Source organism: Schistocerca serialis, chromosome 6 (assembly GCF_023864345.2).
Source record: "Schistocerca serialis cubense isolate TAMUIC-IGC-003099 chromosome 6, iqSchSeri2.2, whole genome shotgun sequence".
NCBI lineage: Eukaryota > Metazoa > Arthropoda > Insecta > Orthoptera > Acrididae > Schistocerca > Schistocerca serialis.
This window is the reverse complement of record NC_064643.1, coordinates 125,468,724-125,485,896: the sequence shown is the minus strand read 5'-3', so window position 1 is coordinate 125,485,896 and position 17,173 is coordinate 125,468,724. Positions and strand designations below refer to the sequence as shown.

At 45.6% G+C, this 17,173-nt stretch overlaps 1 protein-coding gene and 1 pseudogene across 3 annotated transcripts in view; both read left to right on the top strand.

Annotated features, from left to right (window-relative positions):
• Positions 1-17,173, top strand: part of LOC126483960 (inactive dipeptidyl peptidase 10) — a 1,424,293-nt gene that overhangs the window by 1,354,150 nt on the left and 52,970 nt on the right. For all 3 annotated transcript variants that reach the window (XM_050107257.1, XM_050107256.1, XM_050107255.1), the window contains exons 14-15: positions 1,867-2,105; positions 6,362-6,547. In XM_050107257.1, the coding sequence (XP_049963214.1) occupies positions 1,867-2,105; positions 6,362-6,547 (425 nt within the window). The remainder of the gene's footprint in view (positions 1-1,866; positions 2,106-6,361; positions 6,548-17,173) is intronic.
• On the top strand, positions 1,255-1,372 carry LOC126485462 (5S ribosomal RNA; annotated as a pseudogene).

Sequence of the window (17,173 nt, the reverse complement as noted above, 5' to 3'; positions counted from 1 at the left end):
CTCACGTCGTTGGGTTTGCAGTAGATTAAAATTACACTGTATCGGGAACGAGCCATTAAGTGATTTGCGCTGGAGCTATTCTTTCGAGTGGGTGCGCAGTACCGTATTTGGAGCCCGGGAAGCCAGCCCGCAGCACTACGCTCAGGTAGTCTCAGGAAACTTCTTCGATTAATTACTTCCAAATGTTTCACTTTCAAGATTTCAATGCAAATGCTTTGCGAAAAACTTGTCAGTAGTAACTATGACGTATTTTGGATTTGGGTTGAATTTGCAGGTAGTATATCTATGCTGAGGACATATTTTCTACGTGTTACCAGCTGAAAAATTGAAGCAAGATGATTCATTATTAGAAATATTTGATTTCGTATCCTTGCTGAAAAAAGTGAAGCAAGGTGATTCGTTCTTAGAAATATTTGATTTCGGATCCTTGTTGAAAAAACAAATGTTGAGATTTTGTGTTAACTTGATATTTCACAAGGCTGGGGAAATTAACATATTGAAAACACTACATACAATGTCTGATACATCGGAACGATGTAAAGTTAAAATAAAAGTATGAAATACGATTATTTTAAGGTTATCAGTCTTCTGACTGGTTTGATGTCAGCCGCATGTACATCCTGTCCCGTGACTACCCCTGCATCTCAGAATAACATCTGCACACAACGTCCGCGAGTAATTGTTGGATGTACCCCAGTCTCTGTCTTCCCTACAGTTTACCCGTCTATGCCTGCCCGTACTACCATAAAAGCTGTTCACCGCTGTTGTTCCCCGCTGTCTTAATACATCCCCCATCATCCTGTTCGTTCGTGTAGTCAGTGTTTTCCAGACGTTCCTTTCCTAGCTGTTTCTGTACAGAACGTCCTCACTTTTTACCTTACCAGTCCAATTAATTTTCAGAACCTTTTCGGAACACCACGTAACAAGTACTTCAGTTCTCTTCTTTTCCGGTTGTACAATAGTCCATGATTCACTTCCATGCAATGCTGTACTCCAGGCTTCCACTCTCAGCAATTTCTCAGCCAAATAAGGCCGATGTTTTACACTACAGGATTTCTTTAAGTGAGGAATTCCACCTTTTTCTGCGCTAATCTGTTCATTATAGCGTCCTTACTTCATTCGTCACGTATTATTTCGCTTCCAAGATCGTAGAATTTTTTCACTTCGTCTAGTATTTGGTCCCCAATTTCCATTTTGAGTCTATCATTAATCTCATTTCTGCTACTCCTAATTACTTTCCTCTTTTTATGGTTTGGCAACGGCCTTGCCGCAGTGGATACACCGGTTCCCGTCAGATCACCGAAGTTAAGCGCTGTGGGGCGTGGCCTGCTCTTGGATGGGTGACCATCCGGGCCGCCATGCACTGTTGCCATTTTTCTGGGTGCACTCAGCCTCGTGATGTCAATTGAGGAGCTACTCGACCGAACAGTAGCGGCACCGGTCAAAGAAAACCACCATAACGACCGGGAGAGCGGTGTGCTGACCACACGCCCCTCCTATCCGCATCCTCAGCTGAGGATACACGGCGGTCGGATGGTCCCGGTGGGCCACATGTGGCCTCATGACGGAGTGCTTCTTATGGTTTACTCTGAATACGTATTTGAGTTCATTAGAGCGTTCATTCCATTCAACAAATCCTCTTACTGTTTCTCACTTTCACCGAAGATAGTGATAACTGACATCTTTTTACCATGAATTTCAGTTCCGTTCCTGAATCTTTCTCTTATTTAAATCATTTCTTATTTGACGAATAGTTGGAACAGTGGGGCGCAAGGTCTGCCTCCCTGCCTAGAGTGTTCTCCGCCGCAGCTGCGGTGTTACAGCCCAAAGGCGGTGACGGCCGTGCCGTGCGGTGTGGTGTTGCAGTGCGAGGGCCCCGGGCTGCCGCTGGCCGGCGTGCACGACGCGGTCACGCACCGGCTGCAGCGCGTGCTGTTCGACACGCGGCCCTGGAGGACCCGCCGGCTGGACGAGCTGGCGCTGCCGCAGCGGCAGAGCTTCGAGGTGCCCCTGCAGCAGGGCTACCGCGCCCACGTGCAGCTGCTGCTGCCGCCCTCCTGGCGCGCCGAGCTGCGCGACGCCGCCTTCCCCGTCCTCGTAGAAGTGTAAGTAGCGCACTACACCAACCTACACTCCATCACTGTCTACCGCACCCACTTGGAGCTGCTGCTGCCGTCCTCCTGGCGTGCCGAGCTCTGTTACACCGCCTTACCCTTCCTTGTAGAAGTAGAAGTGCCGCACTACACTCACCTACACTACACTACACTCACAACTGGCTACCATGCACACGTCCATCTGCTGCTGCCACCCTCCTGGTGTGCTGAGTTGGGCGACGCCGTCTTCCTCATCCTCACAGAAGTGTAAGTACCGCACTACACTAACCTAAACTACACTACACTCCATCAATGGCTACCGCGCCCACATCGAGCTACCGCCGCACTCCTCACATCCCGAGTTGGGTGACATGGCCATCCCCTTCCTCATAGAAGTGTAAGTACCATGCTACACTAACTTACACTGCACTACATAGTTCTCTACACCTCTAACATAGCAGGGCCAATGACCATATGTTTAGCTTTTGCTGGATCATTGTTTGCGTGTGTCGGAGAAGTCGACATTTCCAAGTTTCTACGACGAAATGATGACCACACACCTAAAGGACAAACTTGACAGCACCGATGTCATAAAATAGCAGAAAAGTATTTCAAATAATTAACAAAATAGCACAAGAAAAGAAAACAATAAAGCAACTCATCTCATTTATACACAATAGCTTTTTAACAAAAAGGACGAAGCAAATCAATCTGTAAATTCATTGTTGAGAATATCGCTGTAAGTCATGCACAGACATGACAACTGACAGGTGGGGAGGGGGGAGACATTGGTGGCGCTGAAAGAGGACTTTTAGAGCAGAAGTTGGGCCATTTCAAGGATGGACCTTGTGAAGGATAAGAGAATAAGACAGGTTGGTTACAGGAACTAGCAAGACACTAAACGATGCTGTAAGAAACAAAAGAACTATTATGGCGAGGCTGTCTAGACGGGTGAGATGAAGACGCGGGCAAAAACGAAGTTGAAGGTAGACTCCACAAGAGGAAAGCAAGGGATGCTACCCACAAATAGCATGGAAGGAATGTTTCGACGGGGAAACGATGATCAGAGACCTAAAGGAAGGAGAGTGGCTGCATATAAATACACTGAAGCGCTAAAGAAGCTGGTGTAGGCACGCGTATTCGAATACAGAGATATGGAAACAGGCAGAATACGCCGTTGCGGCCAGCAACGCCTATATAAAACAACAAGTGTCTGGACACTTGTTAGATCGGTTACTGCTGCTACAATGGCACGTTATCAAGATATAAGTAAATTTGAACGTGGTGTTATAGTCGGCGCAAGAGCGATGGGACACAGCATCTCCGAGATGGCGATGAGGCGTCGATTTTCCCGTATGACCATTTCACGAATGTACTGTGAATATCGGGAATACGGTAAAACATCAAATCTCCAACACCGCTGCGACGGAAAAAGATCCTGCAAGAACGGGGGACTGAAGAGAATCGTTCAACGTGGCAGAAGTGAAACCCTTTCCGCAAATTGCTGCAGATTTCAGTGCTGGGCCATCAATAAATATAAGTGTGCGCAACATTCAACGAAACATCATCGATATGGGCTTTCGGAGCCGAAGGCCAACTCGTGTACCATTGATGACTGCACATCACAAAGCTTTACGCCTCGCCTGGGCCCTTCTACAATGGACCGTTGAGGACTGGAAGCATGTTGGCTGGTAAGACGAGTCTCGTTTCAAATTGAATCGAGCTGACGGAAGTGGACCCTGCAAGTCAGCAGGGTTCAAACTGATGGAGGCTCTGTAATGGTGTGGGGCGTGTATAGTTGGGCCCCTGATACGTCTACATACGACTCTGACAGTTGACACGTACGTAAATATCCTCTCTCATCACCTGCATCCCTTCACGTCCATTGTACATTACAACGGACATGGGCAATTCCAGGAGGACAATGCGACAACCCACACGTCCAGAATTGCTACAGACTGGCTCCAGGAACACTCTTCTGAGTTTAAACACTACTGCTGGTCACCAAACGCCCAAACATAAAAATTATAGAGCATATCTGCGATACCTTGCAAAGTGCTGTTCAGAAGAGATCACCCCCACGTCTTCATACAGATTTATGAATAGCCCTGCAGGATTCATGGTGTCAGTTCCCTCCAGCACTGCTTCAGACATTAGTCGAGTCCATGCCACATCGTGTTCCGGCACATCTGCGTGCTCGCGAGGGCCCTGCACGATATTAGGCAGGTCTACCAGTTTCTTTGTCTCTTAGGTGTATTTCATCGGCATTCCAAAGTACTGGTTTTCATCCATTAATTATGACCCGATACTTTCATATCAGGAAAAGCAGGGAGCTCATAATCTAGTGCACAAATTACGTGTTTTAATTCCGCACCATGTCGGTCACAAATATGTTGACTTGTTTTGACAAAATTTATGCATTTTTTGAGAAATTAGCACCGTATATTCCTTTCCTTCTACTTATGGGCACTAAAACTATCAAAATAGCTTATCATCAGCCCTAGGACGTCGCAACACTTTTCATTTACGAATAAAGTTACTAGAGGTAGTCATTATGTTTTCATTATCGTCTCGAGAGTGAATAATATTACGTCATTAATCTGTTGTTTGTTTGCCGGAAAACGTCTGCAGTCCGTTTACGCATTGAAATTCACACCCCTCAGTGCCGTAGCCCGTGGCACGCTCCTAGAGAAACTAAAACAAAATGATGCGGTAACTCGCTTTTGTTCGTTTGAAGGGAACAGGGCTGCAACAATCCATGCTGAGTGTATGGCAAGAATTCACCACCGTACGATAGAGTCGTCAGGTGGCGCAATGGTTTGTAGTGTGGACGTCCAAGTCCGAGTAACGAAAGCGAAGTGAAGTACCAGGAATCACAAGAGAAGCGAAGGCATAAGTGTTCGAAAACAGGCGTATCCCAAGCGAACCTGTAGAAGAAAAAGTGAAAATCAATTGTGGATCAGTTTTCAACATGTTCCACGACATATTGAACACCACATAGGTCGCAGCCCTCTGGGTTCCGCAACCGCTCACACTATTTCAAAAATCTACTGACCTGAAGCAGTAGCGAAAGCGTTGCAGCTGTGTCAGGGCAATCCAGATGGGGTCTTTAGCCGCCTAATCAGCATGGACGACTGCTGACTATATCACTATGGGCTCGAGACAAATGGGCAAAGCAAGTAGTGGAAACTGGATGAATCACTGATACGAGAGAGCTGAACATATTCAACCGTCATTGGGCAAGGTGGAGCTGAGTATTTTTGGGACTGCCATGGTGTGGTGTGCTAACAGATTATGCTTGTATGGTGAAAACGGTCGCAGGAACATGCTACCGAAGAGTCCTCAATAAGTTACAGAGGCTGTGAAGCATCGACGAAAGCTGTCCAAGGGGGTATTTTTCTAGACGATACCGCACCAGCTCATTCTGCGCGGAACACAGTAACAATTCCTCCTTCTGTGGGGTGTCAGATTTAGTCTCTCCCTCCACGCTGTCCTGATACAGTATTTCGTGGCATTATCTTCTTTCCTCAGATGAAGAGCCGGCCGAAGTGGCCGTGCGGTTCTAGGCGCTGCAGTCTGGAACCGCGGGACCGCTACGGTCGCAGGTTAGAATCCTGCCTCGGGCATGGATGTGTGTGATGTCCTTAGTTTAGTTAGGTTTAACTAGTTCTAAGTTCTAGGGGACTAATGACCTCAGCACTTGAGTCCCATAGTGCACAGAGCCATTTGAACCACCTCAGATGAAGAAACTATTGCGTGCGAGGTATTTACGGAATGCTGACGAGGTAATTTTCGAGATAAATTGATTCCTAAACAGAGAAAATGCAGACTTCTATAAAGAAGGTCCCTGCTAAGACAGCTATCGTCGGGGAAAAAAATGTGTCGCATTAAAATACGACTGTGTAGAGGAGACTAAAAGCACTCCATCTTCAGGCCACGAGTGGCCTACTGGGACCATCCGACCGCCGTGTCATCCTCGATAGAGGATGCGGATAGGAGGGGCGTGGGGTCAGCACACCGCTCTCCCAGTCGTAAGATGGTATTCTTGACCGACAGCGCTTAACTTCGTTGATCTCACGGGATCCGGTGTTGCCACTGCGGCAAGGCCGTTGCCACGTATAGGAGACTAAGCCCATCACCAAGTTTCATTATCAGAGTTTCATATTTTTATATGACAATTAAAAGATTTTGTTTGCCATTATTACAACACTTGTGTAACTTTCAAACTGTTGTTTGCGGGAAGTTTAGGATGTGGATGCGTGTTGCAGTAACGGGCGGCCGGGCAGCCTGGCGGTGAGCGAGCGGTTCGCCATCGACTGGGGCACGTACATGTCCAGTCGCAACGACGTGGTCTACGTGAAGCTGGACGTGCGCGGCTCCAGGGGGCAGGGCAGTCGCGCGCTCTTCCGCAGGCTCGGCGGCGTCGAGGTCCAGGACCAGATCGCCGTGCTCAGGTAGGCCTCGCCGCCCACCGCCCACCGCCTATTGCCGCCGCTCGGACGTGCTACGTGAGCCATACCCGCGTGATCTGGTAGTCTAACTGCTGCCGCTCACACGTGCTACATCCCTCGTTCCCAGCTACCCCAACTCAATTCACGGCTTCAGGGTTTCACGATAATACAGCTATGTGCTGACCTTGAGGGCGAAACTCACTTCCACACGATGTGTCACTGCCAAGTCACTTTTCTCCATGTGACATGACCACACACATAAATAACTCCTACATAATAATACAGAAGGTAAAGGGTGACAATTATTGAACTATGTGAAATAAAATAGTCATAAATCCTGAACGGTTTGCGTTAGGACGTTCAAACTGTACGATTTGCCGCGGGGCCTGATGGGAATTGTATGGTTTGGTTTAGCGCCGAAGCCCACATCCATTTGGATAGGTTCGTCAATAAGCAAAATTGACGCGTTTGGGGGACTGAGAATCCGCATTTCACCATCGAGAAGTCTCTTCACCCTTAACAGGTGACTGTCTGGTGTGCAATGTCCAGCCAAGTAATAATCCGTGTGATATTTCTTGATGACACGATGACTACCGTGAAGGTTTTGGAAGATGATTTCATCCCCATGACCCAAACTGACGCTGATTTCGACAATATGTGGTTCATGGAAGACGGACCTCCACCCCATCGAAGCAGGAGAGTGTTTAATGTCCGGGAGGAACATTTTAGGGAGCACATTCTGGCTCTTGGGTACTCAGAGACCACTCTGGTATGGGCCTCGGTTGGCCGCCATATTCTCCGAATCAAAACATATGCGACGCCTTTTCGTGGGGCTATATTAAAGACAAGCTGTACAGCATGCCTAGCTTTTTTTCGTCTATCCATATCCGGATCCCGCTGCAGCTACTGCCGGGTCTGGGTGCTGACGAGTCCTCTCCATTTGACTCGGTCCTCCCACCACTTTTCTTCCTCCACTTGCTGCCAGGTCACACCTCTCCCTTCCACAGATATTCTCACTCCCATTTTCCACTGTGTTCTTGGGCCACCTCTAGGTCTTTTTCCATCCATCTTCAGTTCTTCTTAACATGCCCATACCAGCTTAATCTCTTCTTTTTTTTCCAATTTCTTCTCTCATACTTTCTAGTTTAAGGTCGTTTGTAATCTCTACATTCCTTACCGTGTCCATTGTTGTTTTTACCTAAACTGCTCTGCGAAATTTCATTTCCCCTGCTTGCAGTCTGCTCCAATCCCTTTCTGTCATTGTCCATGTTTCTGCACCATAGGTGACAATATGGAAGTAATAATTATTATAGACAAGGAGTTTTGCTTTTTCTGAAACATCCTTATTCGAAATCAGGCGTTTTATTGTTTGGTAGAAGTTGCCTACCTTCTGTAACCTCCTATTAATTTCGTTGGTTATTCTTCCATCCCTAGATATTTCACTCCCTAAATAAGTGAAACTTTCTACCACTTTGAGTTCTCCATTCATGGTAATATTTCCGTTGATCCCTTCCTATCTTCCAAATACCATTACTTCACTGTTATCTTTATTTATTTTTAATCCATACCTTTTCATTATTTCCTTCCACACATCAACTTGTAACTGTACATCTACCTCTTTATCACCCCATATTACCATATCATCTGCAAAAATCATCTTTTTGTCTTTTCCTTTTATTATATCTTTAACTGCCCTATTCATTTCCTCCATACCAACAATATAAAGTGCAGGAAATAGAATACTTCCTTGCTTAAATCCTTGTCTTATTTCGAAGTATTCAGAGTTCCCCAATGGTGTTCCAATTCTACAATTGTGTCCTCTGTACATTCTCTTTATTACATTAATGTATCCATCTTCTATATCTATCTTCTTCATTTCTCCCCAGAGTCTTTCCCTGTTAACTGAGTCATATGCCTTTTCTATGTCTATAAAAACCGTTCATCTGTGTAACAGCTGCTCTCGGCGACTGAGGCACCGCACGCGTTCACTGCGGAGGGGATGGGAGATTACTCTACATGGGATGGGAGGTTACTCTACATGGGACATGACCCGCTGCCTAGGGCAGGAGTCTGGCGACGAACAGCATGTCAGCGGGGGTGTGGCATCAAGTCCCATCAGAAGACTCGCAAGGAACCCCTTGAGAGCGAGATCGCAAAAGGCCATTGATGTTTACGGCATTCGACGCCCCACATGTTGTCTGTCACAATACTGAACGCTAATGGCAACATGGGATGGGGCTGGAGGTAACGAATGTGAGCACATCATCAGGCTTCGGAGCGTAAGTGAACTGCTTAGTCGACAAGTTACCCACACCAGTGTTACAGTGCTAGTGGTGTTGATACAAAGCAGAGAAATGGTAACGACAAACAAAGCAAACACTGCATTGTATCTACAACAGTTGCTGAACTTGACGTTTCGTCAGAGGGAACCCAAGGAATTTCGTCGACTGAGAAAGAGGTGGCAGATGAAATACTAGCGTCTCTGCAAGATGAGTCAGTGGAATGTGTGCTGTTGTATATACTCGACTGTGCAGATAGTGTATACAGGGTGGTCCATTGCTCGTGACCGGGCCAAATATCTCACGAAATAATCGTCAAACGGAAAAACTACAAAGCACGAAACTTACCTAGCTTGAAGGGGCAAACCATATGGCGCTATGGTTGGCCCTCTAGATGGCGCTGCCATAGGTCAATCGGATATCAACTGCGTTTTTTAAAATAGGTACCCCCATTTTTATTACATATTGGTGTAGTACGTAAAGAAATATTAATGTTTTAGTTGGACCACTTTTTCGCTTTGTGATGGATGGCGCTGTAAGAGCCACAAACATATGGCTCACAATTTTAGACGAACAGTTGGTAACAGGTAGGTTTTTTAAATTAAAATACAGAACGTAGCTACGTTTGAACATTTTATTTCGGTTGTTACAATGAGATACATGTACCTTTGTGAACTTACCATTTCTGAGAACGCATGCTGTTACAGTGAGATTACCTGTAAATACCACATTAATGCAATAAATGCTCAAAATGACGTCCGTCAACCTCAATGCATTTGGCAATACGTGTAACGACATTCCTCTGAACAGCGAGTAGTTCGCCTTCCGTAACGTTCGCACATGCATTGACAATGCGCTGACGCATGTTGTCGGTCGTTGTCGGTGGATCACGATAGCAAATATTCTTCAACTTTCCCCATAGAAAGAAATCCGGGGACGTCAGATTCGGTGAACGTGTGGGCCATGGTGTGGTACTTCGACGACCAATCCACCTGTCATGAAATATGGTATTCAATACCGCTTCAACCGCACACGAGCTATGTGCTGGACATCCATCATGTTGGAAGTACATCGCCATTCTGTCATGCAGTGAAACATCTTGTAACATTACGTACAAGCCGGCCGCTGGTGGCCGAGCGGTTCTGGCGCTACAGTCTGGAACCGCGCGACCGCTACGGTCGCAGGTTCGAATCCTGCCTCGGGCATGGATGTGTGTGTTGTCCTTAGGTTAGTTAGGTTTAAGTAGTTCTAAGTTCTAGGGGACTTATGACCTCAGCAGTTGAGTCCCATAGTGCTCAGAGCCATTTGAACCATTACGTACGAAATCAGCATACATTGAACCATTTAGATTGCCATCGATAAAAAGGGGGCCAATTATCCTTCCTCCCATAATGCCGCACCATACATTAACCCGCCAAGGTCCCTGATGTTCCACTTGTCGCAGCCATCGTGGATTTTCCGTTGCCCAGTAGTGCATACTATGGCGGTTTGCGTTACCGCTGTTGGTGAATGGCGCTTCGTGGCTAAATAGAACGCGTGCAAAAAATCTGTCATCGTCCCGTAATTTCTCTGTGCCCAGTGGCAGAACTGTACACGACGTTCAAAGCTGTCGCCATGCAATTCCTGGTGCATAGAAATATGGTACGGGTGCAATCGATGTTGATGTAGCATTCTCAACACCGACGTTTTTGAGATTCCCGATTCTCGCGCAATTTGTCTGCTACTGATGTGTGGATTAGCCGCGACAGCAGCTAAAACACCTACTTGGCCATCATCATTTGTTGCAGGTCGTGGTTGAAGTTTCACATGTGGCCAAACAATTCCTGTCTCCTTAAATAACGTAACTATCCGGCGAACGATGCGAAGACTTGGATGATGTCGTCCAGGATACCGAGCAGCATACATAGCATTCGCCCGTTGGGCATTTTGATCACAATAGCTATACATCAACACGATATCGACTTTTTTCGCAGTTGGTAAACGGTCCTTTTTAACACGGGTAATGTATCACGAAGCAAATACCGTCCGCACTGCGGAATGTTACGTGATACCACGTACTTATACGTTTGTGACTATTACAGCGCCATCTATCTCAAAGCGAAAAAAGTGGTCCAACTAAAACATTCGTATTTCTTTACGTACTACACGAATATGTAATAAAAATGGGGGTTATTATTTAAAAAAAAACGCAATTGATATGCGTTTGACGTATGGCAGCGCCATCTAGCGCGCCAACCATAGCGCCATCTGGTTTCCCCCTTCAAGCTAGACGAGTTTCATGCTTTGTAGTTTTTTCGTTTGGTGCTTATTTCGTGAGATATTTATTTGGCCCGGTCACTATCAATGGACCACCCTGTATAATGAGTACAATGATGACGATACCTGCTTAACAAGTGAAAGTGATACTTGAACAGGTGTCAAGCCATGTACTTCATCATCCTTGTCGGGCAGGGAGGCACAAATACCATCACCAGGGAAACGTAGTATAGGACAATCATTGTTCAAGGAGCATAATTACGTACATGAAGGGTCATGCGCAGCATAGTAAAAAATAATTCTGAACAGATTTCCAAAAAATCCGCAGCAGTATGACCGTATAGTGCATAAGAAAAACTATGGATTTTCAAGGGATGCTTGATACAATTTACAGAATGTGCATGATAGTGACCACCTCCGCGACATAGATTACAGTTATTAAAGGGAAGCAATGGATGGTTGCATAACTTCAAAAAGTGCTACAGAATTGGAAGCCGTAAGATAACGAAATTTCAAACAAAGCGTGAACTTGACGATGCACTGCGGGAACGGCCCGAAAATCTGTACATGAGATAAATAAAATTATCCCATCGTTCAGCAAGGAATTTGTTTCATGACTTGGGCAGCGTTTTCCAAAAAAAGGTAAATCACCCACTGCTTTGGTAAACAATAGAATGAACACTAACGAGTACACTAAGATGCTAGACATAGAATGTATGAGGACCTAGGGGACGGAAGTATAAAGGTTTCAACAAGATAATGCATCTGTCCAGGTTTCTGCACATGAAAAGTGTGGTTTTAAGATAAAGATATCGATGGCTTGCCATGGCCTGCACGTAGCCTGGATCTGAACCCCGTGGAAAATCTTTGGGGAATACTTTCACGTCGTGTTTATAGCAATGGCAGAAATTTGATGCCGTGTGTGAGCTGAAAAGAGCGATACGAGAAGAGTGGATGATAATTTCACTACAAGAACCACAAATCACAGCCAAATGAACGCCGAAGAGAATTTGTGAGATAACGGGGAACAACGGAGGTTGGTCAATGCACAAACAATACAATAACACAACAGGAAAGTGAGGGCCTTTATACCAATTTCCATCTAGGAAATGCAAACGCCTTGTTTTGTTACTGTTGTTATGAAAGGAACTATGTAATGCCGTCACTACTGTTTATGACTTATATGTATCAACTACTTTCATAATAACTTCCATAAATGTATGCTGCAGCCATTGTATATTACTTTCGTAGGAACCCTGCGTTTATATTGATTTCCACTGCCATACAATACTTCGTGGCGATTTTCCGACAACTTCGTACTAATCTCACTAAAAACTGAACAGTGGCACTACAATGCAATACCAAAAACTCCGCCACTCGAGACGAATATCAATTTCAAAGAATAAACATCACAATCATAGAATAATTATTTCGTCCTTAAAATGATAATATTTATTAAATGAAGAGGAGTTTGTATCGCAACAAATTCTGTTTAAGTACATTACAATGACACACACATCCTTCAATAAAATAAAATTCCTGTCATTGAACTAAATTGGTAGCATATATTCCCTGTGGCAGCTCGACTGGCATACTAAATCATCCGATATTAATCCTACAGAAAATGTCTGGAACTGATTGCAACACCGGACGAAACGTTGCAATCAACATGCCCCCACATTTTGTTAGCTTTGCCGGATCAAATCACGAATGAGTAGGTATAGCTCAATATGGTACACTTTCTGCCTAGCTGTAATGAAGCCGGCCAGTGTGGCCGTGCGGTTCTAGGCGCTTCAGTCTGGAACCGCGTGACCGCTACGGTCGCAGGTTCGAATCCTGCCTCGGGCATGAATGTGTGTGATGTCCTTAGGTTAGTTAGGTTTAAGTAGTTCTAAGTTCTAGGGGACTGATGACCATAGATGTTAAGTCCCATAGTGCTCAGAGCCATTTGGGCCATTTTTTTAGCTGTAATGAGTGAGTCCGGCCATTATCAATGCTAGATTCGTCTTAACAGAGCGTTAGCGTGATATCTTCCGGAGTGACTGATTTTTTTGTCTCGTGTGCCCACAGCGTTATTGTGACAGTAAGAAATTCACGTAGAGCTTTTTAAAAACAAGAATACAAATGCTTCAACGATGTACTAGTGCTAGCTTATCAGTTTTACATGAATCACTGATTTGGAATCCTTGCAGATTTGCCGACCGGCGTGGCCGAGCGGTTCTAGGCGCTTCAGTCTGGAACCGCGCGACCGCGACCGTCGCAGGTTAGAATCCTGCCTCGGGCATGGATGTGTGTGATGTCCTTAAGTTCGTTAGGTCTAAGTAGTTTTAAGTTATAGGGCACTGATGACCTCAGATGTTATGTCCCATAGTGCTCAGAGCCTTTTTTTTTTTTTTTTAACTTGTTAGTTTGCCTGGAGAAAGTCATTTTGTTCAAGAGCCCTCATCACGTCTGAGCTCAATTTTTAAAACTCAATGACATGAGGATGTCAACGACATTGGATCGTTTCTCTTACCCATCTTGTATACGCTTTGTTTCAGCTATTGGATAAATTTAGTTTCTTTAAAGAAAAAAATTTTATATACGGCGTATTATGGTAAAAAGAGGGGGCTAATTCATCCGCAGATTCTTTATGGAAACTGGCAGGGATTTCATTGCACTTCGAGGTTTGTTAAATTTTACCAGTAAAATACTGCGTTGCCCCTACTAAGAAATCCTCTTTCACTAACTCCAGGAATAGAGTTAACTTACAAGATGGTTGGGAAACTGTTTAGTTTGGACCTCCTAAAAGCAAGAACTCAAACATTTACTGCAGCATTAGTTGAGTTACATTACGCTGATACAACGTAGTTGCAGCAGAGTCCTAAGAAGGAATGAGGTTAGTCCTGCATGCATCCAGCACATGATGTAAACATATTGGTCCGAAACTGAACATCAGTGATACACTGTTACGTCCCCAGTCAGCACCTCGGGAAGAACGGTAAATATCAGTGTCACTATCGATGGAGTGTGTTTTTAGTAGTTAACACTTTTCCTTACCTTGGTAACATCCCCGCAGGAAGTACAAGTACAGATTCGGAAATCCAGCACAGAATTAACAGTGATGGAGAATCCTTTTCGAAACTAGGGTTCCGAGTATTTGACTGTCATTACGTGAGTGTTGCAACAAAGATCCTCGGATACAATTCAGTTGTAATGCTCACCCTGCCTTATGGATCTGAATTGTGGACATGTTACATACGACGTATTAAAAAGCTGGAACAATATCATCAGCAGTGATTAGAACACTGGACTCCCATTCGGGAGGACGACGGTTCACACCCACGTCCGACCATCCACATTTAGGTTTTTCGTGATTTCCCTAAATCGCTCCAGGTAAATGCCAGGATACGATATGTTAGTGCCTGTGTTATTCTGAATTTCGGTGCAAAGTTGCTTTGGACACTCATGTATGTCCAAAGGAACAGGCTCTGCGGCGAGTACAGCCGTTAGGAAATACATTAAATGTATTCGCAGTTGCGAATATGGACAACCACCAGTTGCATAATGGAATGACGACAGTGAAAATTCATGCCGAACGGCTCGCGATAAGCGGGAAATCCGGGTTCCCGTCCCGGACCGGCACAAATTTTCACTGTCGGCATTCTAATATGCAACTGGTGGTTGTCTATATTCGCAAAGCACGTCCAAAGGAACTTTGCATCGTAGTTCAGAATAACACAGACACTGCAATATCGTATTTATCCGCCGACACCGGGCAAGCGGCTTTCAAGTAAAATGTCTCGCATGTGCGAGAATGTACATCATGGATCTACGAGTACAGGTTGTAGAAGCATGTTTGACGACATATGGAATTTTGGGTCTGGCCGTGAGTCATGCACGGATAGCCAAATGGCAAGACACTGCTCCCGATAAGCGAGTGATCCAACTCGTGTGCCGGTCCGGCATAAATTTTCACTGTCGTTATTCCATTACACAGTTGATGGTTGACCATATTCGCAACTGCGAATGCATTTAATCGAAATGCCGCGATGGTTCCATTCAAAGGGCACGGCCGATTTCCTTACCCTTTCTTGATACAATTTTCCATTCCCCATCCTTGATACAATCGGAGCTTGTGCTTCGTCCCTAATGACCTCAACGTCAACGGGATGTTCAAACTAATTTTCCTTCCTTTCTTTAATATCACCAGCGATGACTGATGATGATTCTGCATATAAAATGGCAAGACAGACGCACAAATGTCAGTATCCTTGAACAGGCATACACAACTCCGACGGTTTCAAGATACCAGTTAAGATGGACATAGGATGCAGTTCACGTAGAAGCGATGGTTTTAAGAAGCCAGTTACAATGGCTGGGGCGTGTTGTCCACGTGGCCAGTAATCAATTTTCGCTGTGTGGGTGATCAGAGGAGACGATATAAGGACGTAATCAAGGCTATCACGAAGATGTGTCACATTAATGTTTACAGTGTTTAACCATTCATCCTGGAGCTCACTAATTCACTGGGGGCGCTTCCCCTCGAATAATACAGCCCAAAACAGCGACTGAAATGAAAATGCTGAGCAGAGATGGAAGGACACAAGCTGCTCCACGTGGGACCAGACGTCATTACATCGGCAAACTGTGTACCTCTCGCATCGGACACAGAGATGAGTGGAAGACGAACCTACTCCACTACGAGTGTTCACTTTAATGATGACGATGGCTAAGAAGTCCTCACACCATTCACAAATTTTTCTTTTCATAACCCGTTTTTTTCAAGTCGTGTGACTAGGGCCACCCGTCGGGTAGACGATTCGCCGGGTGCAAGTCTTTCGATTAGACGCCACTTCGGCGACTTGCGCGTCGATGTGGATGAAATGATGATGATTAGAACAACACAACACCCAGTCCGTGAGCGGAGAAAATCTCCGACCCAGCGGAGAATCGAACCCGAGCCCTTAGGATTGACATTCCGTCGCGCTGACCACTTTTTTTTTGTTTTTATTTATTTATTTATTTATTTTCAATAAGGATCACTTTGTTAAAAGGAACATATAGACCATTTCATCGTATAGTATGTGCATTACATAGTGAGTGGTGAGAGAAGCGTGAGGTTCATCATCAGCTGTCAAATGTGCACACCGACCGCACCCGGCACATTCCAACTGCGTGGGGGGTCAAGGAAGACTGCCTGAAGATAATTGGCAAAGGTTTTCCGATAGTGTGACCATCTATGAACCTCACTGTGGGCTTGCTGCAAGAAATACCAAAAGTCAAGTCGCGACGTGGCAGTATCCCCATAGAGGTACGCGATCGTCCAACCTTTGATCCAGATGATCGACTGTGATTTAGTCGCCGGCAAGTAGTCACTCTCCGGATGTAAGAAGGAAGCTGGTGTAATATGTTGCGGGGTCACACGGAGGTAGCAAGCCACCATCTGTCTTCCTAGGAGTCAGACGTCCTCCACCGCGATACAAGTTAAGCGGTGATGGTCGTCATCCACTTGGTGACATTTCGGGCATAGTGGAGTGTCCATTAGTCCAATTGCATGGAGCCGTTGGTGGGTGTTGAACTTGCCACAGGCGACAGAGAACCACAGTGCCCGAACGAAGGTAGGAAAGAATTTTTGGTGCACATGTCTCCAAATCTTCGGCCAATGCAACCTGGGGTGTTTCAGTTCAATTACATTACAACTTATCCGTCGTAGCAGCCAAACATAAAAATCCTTCGCGCATGGCGGTCTCGTGCGCGGAAGCTCGTCTCTGATATAACAAAGTTCCACGATAAATGTTGAGACATGCGCAAAATGTGGCGTAATGTTGCCCACCGCCACCGGAGGTGTGAGGGACGCTGGAACCAGGAGATCCAGTAGGCGGGATGTAAGGGAATCACGCCCGCTACGCCATTGCTTATACATTGTGGCTAGAAGGAGCGCCGTCACACGGCAGTGAACATTCGTAAGTCCGAGTCCCCCCTTGTCCGTAGAGAGAGTGAGCGTTGCGTATCGCACCTTGAGGGGCGATCCAATCATCACGAAATAGCCTAGTGCTGATTGAAGTCGACGTCCGAGCGTGAGTGGTAGGGGCAGGATCTGCGAAATATGCAC